General features: G+C 39.2%; 1 protein-coding gene across 3 annotated transcripts in view; it reads right to left on the reverse strand.

The window, feature by feature from the left end:
* The window catches only part of asb3 (ankyrin repeat and SOCS box containing 3), a 77234-nt gene that overhangs the window by 13701 nt on the left and 51073 nt on the right, over positions 1-12460 (reverse strand). For 2 of the 3 annotated variants that reach the window (XM_087991381.1, XM_087991384.1), the window contains one exon: positions 11023-11274. The exons of the other annotated variant lie outside the window; for it this stretch is intronic. In XM_087991381.1, the coding sequence (XP_087847507.1) occupies positions 11023-11274 (252 nt within the window). The remainder of the gene's footprint in view (positions 1-11022; positions 11275-12460) is intronic. 3 annotated transcript variants of the gene reach the window in all.

Genomic DNA, 12460 nt, shown 5'->3' on the forward strand with positions numbered 1-12460 from the left:
GCTGAAGAATTTCTCCTTATCTCTGTTCTTAAGGGTCTTCCCTTTATTCTAAGGCTAGGCCCTTGAGATCTAGTCTCTCTTATCAATGGAAACATCTTCCCAATGTCCACACAGTCCAGGTCGTTAAGTATTCTGTAAGTTTCAATTGGTTCCCTCCCTCATCCTTCTCAACTCCATTAAGTATAGACTCAGAGTCCTCAAACGCTCCTCATATGCTGAGCCTTTCATTTCTGAGTCTCCTCTGGACCTGCTCCAGGGCCAGTGAATCCTTCTTTAGGTATCTGGCCCAAAATTGTTCACAACATTCTAAATGTGGTCTGACCAGAGCTTCCTAAAACCACAAACATACTTTTATATTTCAGGACTCTCGAGACTAACATTGTATTTGCCGTCCTAACTACTGACTCAACCTGCACATTTAACTTATGAAAAACCCAGATTCAGACTCCCAAGTCCCTTGTACTTCAGATTTCTGAACGTTCTCCCATTCAGAAAATCGTCCATGCCTCTATTCTTCCTACCAAAGTACATGACCTCACACTTTCCCACATTGCATTCCATCTGCCACTTTGCCCACTCTCCTAAACTGTCTAAATCTTTCAGCAGCCTCCCCACCTCCACAGTACTACTTGTCCCTTCACCTATCTTTGTATCGCATGCAATCTTAGCCAGAATACTCTCAGTTCCTTCATCCAGATCGTTAAGGTGTAAAAAGTGAAAAGTTGTGGTCCCAACACCAACCCTTGTGGTATATCACTAGTCACCGGCTTCCATTCTGAGAAGGATCTTTTTATCCCCAATCTCTGCCTTTTGCCAGACGGCCAATCTTCCATCCATCCTAGTACCTTGTCTCTAACACCATGGGCCCTTATCTTACTCAGCAGCCTTTTTTCTCTCCGAAGTGTCTCGAACCAAAGTCTTACAACTCACCCTGCTACCAACAAATTTTCCATAGCACATCTCTCGACCCTCCTGACTATTTTCTTTGGTTAGAGAAGGAGGGAAGGAAGGAAGGAAACACTACAGTGATGTCCTGCACCAGGCAGGCAACATAACGTGGTGGACTCTCTAACCTGCTTACAAAGAATACTATCTATTTCCCTAATTATAGAGTCCCCTACAAATGCCACTTGTCTTTTTGCTCTTTTAATGACTTGGATGTAAAGACACTTGGTGGCCCCCTACACTAGCCTGCTGCAGAGACTTTGGAGAGAGACTACAGTATAATGTTTGTCTTTTTAACTTGCTGATCTATTTGTGTACAGCTATAATGTAACTTTTTTTTTCATTTTTCTATTCTGCAACTAAGGATTGTACCTAGGTACCTTTCTACCTAAGATGGTGCTGCAAGTGGCAACTTATAAGCTTTTCATTGTACTCTTTTGAATATGTGACAATAAAGCTAATTCAATTCAATTAAACATAAAAGGTATACTTACTTGCGAATGACACAAAAATTGGTGATGCCATTGATACTGAGGGAGAACAGTCTCAGGTTACGGTCTGATATTAATCATGGGTAACCTGGGCAGAGTAATGGCAGTTGGAGTTTGACCCTGGTATGTGCAAAGTGATGAATTTTGGGAGGTCTAATAAGGGAAGGACATATACGATGAATGGGAGTCCCGAGTAACAGCGGGACTTGTGTACAAATCTATAGATCCTTTAAAGTGTCAGCATAAGTGGATAGGGTGGTGAAGATGGCATATGAAATGCTCGCCTTCATTATCCAGGGCATAGAATATAGGTGCAAGGAATCCTTACAACTTTATGAAACATTGGTTAGGCCATGGATGGAATACTGCGTACAATTGTGGTTGCCACACTATCAAAAGGACATGATTGTACTGCAGGGGGCGCAGAGGAGATTAATCAGGATGCTGCCTGGGATGAAAAGCTATCCCTAGTAGCCACACACGCAGACGACAAGCAACATGAATTCGACTGGGACAACACTACCATTATAGGGCAAGCCAAACAAAGAACAGCCAGGGAATTCCTAGAAGCATGGCACTCATCCACAAACTCCATCAACAAACACATCGACCTGGACCCAATATACCGGCCACTACAGCGGACAGTTGAAACTGACAACCGGAAGCGGCAGGGACAGGCCACTATAAATGCCGGAGGAAACACCATAGAAGCGCTTCACAGGAGGCTCCCAAGCACTGAGGATATCACCTAGACAGGGGATGAAACGTTTGCAACAAAAACTTCCAGCTCAGCGAACAGAACCACAGCATGAAAAGTCTCAGTTATGAGGACAGACTGGATAGGCTGGGTTTGTTTTCCTTGGAGCAGAGGTGATTGAGGGATACAAAATTATGAGAGGTTAGTCAGAGTAGATTTTGATAATTTCTTCCCCATGGCAGATGTGTCTAAGACAAGAGGACATAAGTTTAAACTGAGGAGCAAGTGGTTTAGAGATAGGAGAAAGAATTTTTTCCACCCTGATGGTAGATATATGGAAAGTGCTGTCTGAAAGGATGGTGGAAGCAGATACTCCTGCAATATTTATAAAACACTCGGATGAGTACTTAAAATGCTGGGGGAGGTGGACCAAGCGCAGATAAAGGGGATTATTTGGTGTTTGTTTTTTGGCATAGACATAGTGGACCTTAGGACCTGTTTCTATACTTGTATCTCAATATCTTCCCGATCAATGTCCTCCGGCTCCACACATAGATTGTCCCCTTGGTCCCTAAAGTCTTATTCCTTCCCTGGTTATCCTCATCCCCTTGATAAACTTATAGAATATTTTGGAATTCTCTCTAATCCTATCCATTTTTTTTTCATGTCCCCCTTTGCTCTCCTACATGCTTTATTTAGATCCTTCCCTGCACTTTCTACACTCCTCTATGGCTTCTACTGATTTGCTCACTTTGTACCTTTTAAAGCCCTTTCTTTTACTTTTTATCCAATCCTGAATATTCTTGGACATCCATGGACTTGTTGCTCTTACATTTCACTCAAAAGGAAACATGTTGGGCCTGTATTCTGGCCCATTCCATTTTGAATGCCTGCACTGTTCTGCTGTAGATTTACAGAGAAGCAGCTGTTCCTAGTCTATTTAGACCAGATACTGCCTTATTTTAATAAAATTTACCTTCCTCCAATCACAACTCTTTTTTTGAGACTTTTTTTTTCCTTTTTGATAACAAACTTAAAATGTATGGTGTGGTCAGTACTGTCATTAAAATGCTGTCTCACAGCCACTTCAAACAACTGTCTGGCTCCGTTCCCCAAAATTAGGTCCAGCACTGCAATGTCCTCTGTTGAATATTCCACATGTTTACAAAAAAACCTTCTAAATACGCTTCAAGAAATCTGCACCCTCTAAACACTTTACAAGTGTCCCAAATCATACTGGGGAAGTTGAAATCCCCCAAATTATTACCCTACTATTGTTTTTAACACATCTTTGTGAATTGTCTATATATCTGCTCCACTCTTGCCTGCCAACTGGGAGTCTATAACATTCTCCCAGCAATGTGATTGTTCCCTTTTTATTTCTCAGTTTTACCTACGAAACCTCATTTTTGGACTCTTCCAAGATATCATCTCTCCTTACTGCAGTAACTGACTCCTTAAATAATAATGTGAAACCATCTCCGCTTTTACATTCCTGCCTTCTGCTACCTTAAGATCCCATTCCCCAAAATGTTGAGTTGTCAGTCCTGTCCCATCCTCAGCCACATCTGTGATGGCAATTACATGGCAATTTCACATCAATCCACACCCTTAACTTAACTGATTTACCTACAACACTGCTAATATTAAAGTAGAAGTCATCAAACTTCGCCTCACTCCATAGAAACTCATCATGGTTGAACTCCCTTTATGAAAGTATGCTGTATCCCTCATGTAGTAACACTGTCTCCTCCTCTTGCCAAACTAGTTTAAGTTCCTTCCAGAAGCCTAAGCAAAACTATCTGCAAAGAGTTGGTCCCATTCTGGTTCAGATGAAGATCAGCCCACTTGTACAGGTCCCATCTTTTCTAGAAATGGTTCCAGAAATCCAACAGTCCAAAGCCTCCCTCCTGCACCAACTCTTGAGCCACACATTCATCTGCCCTATTCTCCCATGTCCATACTCACTAGCTCATGTCAACGGGAGTAATTCAGAGGTTACAAACTTTGAGGTGCTGCTATGTTACCTACTGCGTAACACCCTCATTTCTTGATGCAAGACCTCATCCCACAATCAAAGTATATTGTTGGTACCAATGCATACCACTGCCTCTGCCTTATTACTCTCCCCCATTAGGATGCCGTGCAGCTTTTAGATTACTTAGTGTGGAAACAGGCCCTTCGGCCCAACAAGTCCACACCGCCCCGCCGAAGCGCAACCCACCCATACCCCTACATTTACCCCTTACCTAACACTACGGGCAATTTAGCATGGCCAATTCACCTGACCTGCACATCTTTAGACTGTGGGAGGAAACCGGAGAACCCGGAGGAAACCCACGCAGACACGGGGAGAAAGTGCAAACTCCACACAGTCAGTCGCCTGAGGCGGGAATTGAACCCGGATCTCAGGCACTGCGAGGCAGCAGTGCTAACCACTGTGCCACCGTGCCGTCCACGGTGCTCAGTAACATTCCTGATCCTGGCACTAGGAAGGCAATACACCATCCTAGAGTCGTATCAGCAGCTGCAGAAATGCTTGTCTTTTCCCCTAACCACTGAATCTCCCATCACTATCATGCCTGCTTTCTTCTTCCTCCTGTTCTGTATTGTCAGGCTGCTTGTGGTGCCAGAAGCTTAGCACTATCTGCAATCCCTTGAGGAACTAACACCCTCATCAGCTTCCAAAATGGAAAACCAATTTGTGACAGGACCCCAGAGGTTCCTGCACAACCTGCCTGATTCTCTTTGACAGCCTTGTGGTCACCCATTCCCTTCTTTCTTCCAATCACTTGAACTGTGTTGTGACCACCTCTGTAAACATGCTATCCATATAACTTTCAACCTCACAATGTGTCACAGTGTCTCCAGGGACAGTTCAAGTTCTAAATCATGGAGCTTAGCTTTCTGCCATTGAGATCAAATCATAGTCACAAGGTCATCTACGATGTCAGTAGGGTCCATAACTTTCTAAATATAACAGGTTGTACATTCCAGTAGGCTAACCTCACCTACTGTGACTTAAGTTGATATTACTCAGGTTACAAAGTCCTTCCAACCAATAAATCACAAAAAGACCTTACAAGCAATAAATCACAAAAGAAAGCTCTTCCCCTTTACACTGAAATCCGACTGTGCTCCAAATTCACAAACACACTCTGATTGTACCTCCCTCAGGAAGTGCTCTCGCTCCCAACTGCTCGTGTGAAGTTCACTGAAGAATCAAGTCTAATCTCCTTGTAACAGGAAAGGTTAAAAAATGTCTGAATAGAGCTTTCCAATATAACAGGTTTTGATACAGCAAATAGGAAAGAATAATCCTTTAACAAAAGGGGCTAATAATTCAAGGTCATAAATACAAAATCATTGGAAAAAACAATACGGGGGAGAAGTTCAAGAGAAGTATTAAAATTTAAGAGTTATCAGGATCTGAAATGCTGCTTCAGAAAACATGATGGAAATGGAAGCAGGACAGAATCTGGAGCATGAGAAATTTACAGGATTATGGACAAAGAGGCAGTGCAGAAAACAAGCTACTGGTCTACATCTGTACTGCAAACTTCCCAAAACAAATTCTCTCTTCAAGTTACAAGGAACATGTTCATCTTGATCTTAGGTTCAAGCACTAACTCACAGCATTTAAAATGACTGGATGAGAAAATATTATTTAATTAACCAAATGGACTGTTTCAGAATTAATGGGTAATTCCTAACAATGATCCATGTCCCTTTATCAAACAGCTAAGCTGACTCCTGCTAACCTGTTCCAAAAAAAAGACAAATGACAGAAAGAAAGTTTGTTTGATTGGAATAATATCAAGAGTTCCAACAGGAACACTGACTAGGCGAGTTAATACTAACTTGATCCATTGTACAGCAATAAAAGACAAAATATTACTTCCCCAGGCCTTATTTAGAGCTGGTGTCACTGAACCACCACCTAGTTAAACAGGGTTTGTCAACAGCATTTTGTTGCCTGGATGGAGAAATGCTTCCTCTCTTTCAAATAAAGCAATTTTGTAGGATAGCCTCAGATTTATTAGATCTCTGAAACTGGTCTCAATGAGTGTCAAATTAGACCAAGGGTGGATTTTATAACAATAGGCATTAGTTTCTGGTAAAATGTAGAACAGGTATTTGGCTATAGTTAGAGTCATAGAGATGTACAGCATGGAAACAGATCCTTTGGTCCAATTTGTCCATGCCGATCTTATATCCCAACTTAGTAGTACCATGTGCCAGCACTTGGTCCATATCCCTGTAAACCCTTCCTATTCATATACCCATCCAAATGTCTTTTAAAATGTTGCAGTGTTTGCAGTCTGATCTCCAGCATCTACATTCCTCACTTTCTCATAGGTTCAAATATCCGCCTTCAATGAACAAGATCTGTGACTATGATCTGCTGCTGTCACAGAAGCAAGCAAGCCAAAACACTTCCTACTTTCAAACATTTATTTAAAGAAACATAATCAAACATCTTTTAAATGCAGACAAACTTGGTAAATTAGAAATCCCAATGCAAACTTCATCAAGAACTCTGGCCTTTGCAGCACTCATTCCACACTCAAGTGCCATAAATATTTTTTAGAATTTAAAGCATGTTTGCAAAAAATAATCCTAACCAAAGACTAGTTTATATTTATGTCATTAATTGCTTACAATTGCTGAAGTCTATGAAGCTCCAGAAATGTAGATACGTAGAAAGTGGAAGGAGCTATATTATGTGCAGATGTCCCTCCTTAACTGTTACAGTACACTTAATTTGTAAGCAATACTAATTTTCCCAATCATTTTGTGTCTCAGATAAACCTGTCTGCTCCAGCCTGCTGTTTCAAGCTATTTCCATGATTCAGACCAAACAGGTACTTGGTGGGACCAAGGTATAGTTTGAAGCAGATATTTGTTAAAATCTGCTTTGTACCAGTCCTAAAATACATATTTTAATCTGTTCAGGCTAGTTAGCAGCATTTGGAATCATTCCTTAGTATTCTTGGGATCTGAGAACTAGTCTTCTTCATTTGTTCTTCAAGCGAGTCAGGCATGATGGATACCATATTTGGTATTCTGGATAACAGTTTCTTGAATGGATATTTACATCTTCATTTTTGCATTCTTCGAATATTTTAAAACTACATACATTACTTTTCTCTTTGGAAAAATCAAACAGAAGACTAAAGACCAAATAAACTGTGGACTTAGATTCTTCAATGTCATAGAAACATAGTCATAGAGTCATGCAGCATGGAAACAGACCCTTTTCCTATTCATGAACTTACCAAATGTCTTTTAGATGTTGTAACTATACCCACATTCACCACATTCTCTGGCAGTTCATTCCACACACGAACCAATCTGTAAAAAACATTGTCCCTCATGTCCTTTTTAAATCTTTCTCCTCTCACCTTAAAAATATGCCCTCAAGTTTGAACTTAGCCATATTAGAGAAAAGACTTTTATCATCTACCTTATCTATGCTCCTCCTGATTTTATACACCTCAATAAGGTCACCCCTCAACCTGCAGTGAAAAAAGTCCCAGTCTTTCCAGTCTACTTCTTTATCTCAAACCCTTCATTTGTGACAACATCCTTGTTAATCTCTTCCGAACACTCTCCAGTTTAATAATCTCCTTCCTAGAACAGGATGATCAGAACTACTCCAAAAGAGGCTTCACCAATGTCCAGTATAACCTCAACATGATGCTCCAACTCCTATACTCAGAGGTCTCAGTAATTAAGCCAAGCATGCTAAAGGCCTTCTTAACCACCCTGTCTACCTGCCATGTAAATTTCAAGAAATTTTGTACCTGAAGCCCCAAGAAGTCTCTGTTCTACAACACTACCAGTGTGCTACAATTAACTGTATAAGTCCTATCCTTGTTTGTATTACCAAAATACAATACCTCACATTTATCCAAATTAACAGAAATAAATGTCTTTTTGGTGTTTAAGTATGTTAATTTTCAAGCAATTTTGATGAGTTAACAACTGCATTAAAAAAAAGATAAACATTTAACAGATTAGCTTGTTGTAAAAAAAGTACACAAAATAAACCAAATGACTGGGCCTTGAACCAAAAGGAAGATAGGATGAGCCTTCACAATAAGATTCTTAAAATAAACCCTATCAACAGACATCAACATTTTCTTTAAATGCTGGAGACTTAAAAAGAGAACCTTATCTGCCCAGTTCTTAAGGGTCACTGGACCTAAAAGGTTAACATGTTTCTCTCCACAGATGCTGCCAGACTTACTGAGTTTTACCAGCAATTTGCTTTCGTGACTTTATTTGGACTCTCTGGTACACCGAGTTAGAGATATTGTTTGCAAATAAAAATGTTGAGGCTTTTCTTTATATAAGTTGCACAACGTACAGGCTCCTTCAATGTATTCCAGATACATTCTGCTATATTCCAGATACCTAGCACTTGAATCTTCTCATGACAAAGACTCATGAAAAATACAAACAAAATTTTTTAAATAAAACGGTGTCTGGAATAGATAGAGAAGAGTGAGAAATTGATTAGAAGCCAAAAATGCCAGAACCCTGTTCCAAAAGTCGGAGGCTGGCTATTCCACCTGAAAGCAAGGGGAAGATGGACACTTTGCTTACTCCATTTGAGGCTCAACATCAATATGGAGGAGGAGTATAAGAATTACCAACCAACATCGTTGCTGACTGAGGAAACCTGGATGATACAAAATAGCTACAAAGTCACTTGAGGAACTTAAGTACACCCCACAAGGGTGTTTGGTTGATCTGAAACACCAAAGACAATGATAGACAAACACTTTAAAATTATTCCACTTATGAATTTTTCCAGAATTTTTAGATCTTAACCAGGTTTTCCTGAGTGGCTATACTGAAACCACATTTTACAGCCTACCTTCCAATGTGGATCCAAGATGTATCCATATTAGTATGAAAATTTTCTTTCATTGAAATAATCTAACATTGGATTCTTTCACACTTCAGAGGCGTAGCATATTTGAAATCAAGCCCCACTATTCTGAGTTGTCACAGAAATTAAATATTTTTAAAAGTATGCAAAAGTTCTAAAGGACATTCTTTTAGGCTCAGGTTGCCTGAAAGAATGGGCCTGTTTCATTACCTAACAGTAAACAGACAAAATAAATAGATCCTAGATACAGATAAGTAATTATGAACCATCGACATATAACTGTGCTAATTAAAACTCCATTTCTTATAAACTATCACTCTACACAATGACAAACACAACAGACGCAAAAAGAAAATGGATGTTATGGGTGGAGGGAAAAGACTGGGAAGTGGTTGTGGTCTACACGGTTGCTGAGCCGATCCTTTTGCTAATCAAACCATTGCTCCTTAATTTTCCTTTTTCAGGTACTTGCTCAAAGGAGGCACAATAATAAAAGTCTCTAACTTATTAAAGTCAAAATTACAGCAAGTGACAAGGGGAAACAAACTGGCTGTATTCAGACTTTAGTGTTTTTTAAAATGAGAGCAGAAACACAGATCCTTCCTTTCCGAAGATCTGATTGCTTCTGACCTGAGCATTCATGCACCCAAGCTGTTTGTCTTTAGGAGCCAATTTCAGAGTTTTTGGCAGGGAGTAAACCTTCGTTGTTGTTAGATAGTCATTAATTCACAGATCAATTACTTACTTGTTCCTGGACATACCTCAATGGTCGGTTCTACTGTAACGCAATAATTCCATTCTCATGCAATCCCGTGGTATAAGAAAATCACAAAATAGCAGCACCATTTAAACTAATGGGGCCAGAATCGCATTTTAACCAATACATGCTTTAAAAGTTTGTGCTTTAGAAACAGAGTCCCCAACTCGTCAATCATGTTATAGCAAAGTTGCATTAACGAAACGTGCATTATAGCAAAACAACCTGTATCTGAAAACACCCTTTCGCTCTAATTTGCCTGCAACCTGACTTTCCCCACTCTATGCACTAACAGCTAATCAAACAGCACCTACAATAATTGTCAGGTAATTTGCTTTTAAAAAGTGTGGCAATCCTTGACTTTTAGATCAGCCCTTCTCCATTTCAGTCCACAATCAAAAATATCAAAAAAAAGATACAGTCTTTATAACACTGCATAAAGTCATGGTCAAATCTCAGCCTGGATTATAAACCTGCTCTGACACTGTTAAGAGGACTGTCTGATGAGAGTGAGCAATTTATACACCTGGATTTTCCTTTTACACACATTGCACTGACAATCTCAGAAATATCAAACTGCAGATTTGAGTTTTGATTCTTAATTGCATATTTTCCTTCTGTTATTTTCTTCTCATTGTTTTTATGCAATGTAACTGACACCAAAAATTACCCAAAATAAGGAAATGTAACAGGTAAACCATTACTGAGACATGTATTTCAGGGTTATAACAGAAAAAGTGAGTTTTTAAATTAAGTTACCCATTCCAATGAAACAAGAGTAAAGATCAGATATTGGATTGTGAATGATGCTTAAATTTATATAAACAAAAATCTAACTATAACATGAGAAATATACTTTGTTACTGACCTGCAAAGTTACACTTCTGCTTGATCTAATGTTACCATGCATACTAAATGGTTAATACCATAATCTTAAGTTGACCACTACAAATCAACCAGACACTCCTGTATATATAGGTTTTAATCAATGCCTTTGGAATACCAGCCTCTTGTCTACAGTTAGCCTTGGCTATGTTATCCTTTACCAAATGAAGCTTATAAATAATATAACATTATATTTAACTAAGAGCTTGAGGATACAAACAAGTGATCCTGAATGATAATATGTTGACTTGCACATCTATTTTCTGTATTATTTTAACATTAAAGAAGTAATTTACTGTTTATTTTAAAATTAACAAGCAGATGCATCTCTGAATGTGTTACTTACCACGCTTCACTAAGCAAATCAACAGGATTCAATCCAGCTAGTAATAGGTGAGGCAACCACTGCTTGTACTGATGTCCTGATAATAATCCATATTTTACAATATCAGCCAAATGAGTGCCTGATGGTAATGTATAACCGTGTGCCAGAAGAAACTGCAGCAGATGGAAGCACTGATATTGCAGGCAATAACAATAATGAAGACCTGTTACAACAGCTCCAGCTTTAAGAAGGATGTAAACAAGTGCAAAAAACCTAGAGAATAAAATAAATGGAAAAATTAATCTAGCTTCTTGAATCATATGAACAACATTTTTTTTTCCCAGGACTCCAACTATCTTCATAATTTGTCAGTTAAGCTATTCCCCAAGATTGGTTAACAATGAATAAATAAATCTACATGCAGTTAATCATTCTACATATGCACATCAAGCTGAGAAAAGTCACAACTGGCCTGTTTTGCCAGATGCTATGATAAAGCCAATGGCATCTGTCTCAAACATATGTCGAAGAAAGCAAATTTTAATTTTGGCTCTGTAACAATAAAGAGAAAACCCTGCAGTGTAAATTGTTCAATAGCATTATCAATATATCAAAAATATTAACTTTGACAACACAGACCTTTAACTTAAATGAAGAACATATTACAACAGACTGCTAATTAATCAATGAAAAATAAGATAATTGAAAGGTGTATTTCCCTCATAATAAGTGTTAAATGCTGATATTACTAATTTGGAAATAAATGTTCTGTTTCCTTTGAATAAATACCTTAAAGAAAAAAAGTGGTCAAGAGAGTAACCAGGAATCACAAGGCAAAGTGGTATATTGTACAAAACTTTTCTGAGGCAGGAAGCAAAGGTTGATAGTAGAAGGGTGTTTCTGTGACTGGAAGTCTGTTTCCTGTTGGGTTCTACAGGACTCAGAGCTGTGGCACTTGCTTGGAGTTGAATATCGGAGGTACGGTCAAGAAATTTGCAGATGACACGAAAAGTGACAGAGTGGTAAACAGTGAGGAGGATAGCCATAAAGTGCAGTAAGGCATCAATGGACTGGTCAGCTCGGCACAGCATTGGCAAACAGAAGTCAAGCTGGAAAGGTGCAAGATAATGCACTTGGAGAGGGCAAACAAGGCAATAGATTATAGTACAAACGGTAGAATCCTGAAGAGGACTGAACATCAGAGGAGGCTTGGCATGCAAGTCCCTGAAGGTTGTAAGCCAGTTAGATAAGGTGGTTGAAGACACGTATGGGATACTTTCCTTTTATTAGATGAGGCTACAAGAGCTCAACGGTTATGCTTAAACTGTACAAAGTGATGGTTAGGCCACAACTGGAGTACTATGTGCAGTTCTGGGTCTCTGAGTATAGGATTGCATTGGAGGGGACGCAAGGATTTACCAGGATGCTACTTGGGCTGGAGCATCTGAACTATAAGGAA

The sequence above is a fragment of the Chiloscyllium plagiosum genome, unplaced genomic scaffold (assembly GCF_037043375.1).
Source record: "Chiloscyllium plagiosum isolate Xiang-an unplaced genomic scaffold, Cpla_swu_hap1 HiC_scaffold_10, whole genome shotgun sequence".
Classification (NCBI taxonomy): domain Eukaryota; kingdom Metazoa; phylum Chordata; class Chondrichthyes; order Orectolobiformes; family Hemiscylliidae; genus Chiloscyllium; species Chiloscyllium plagiosum.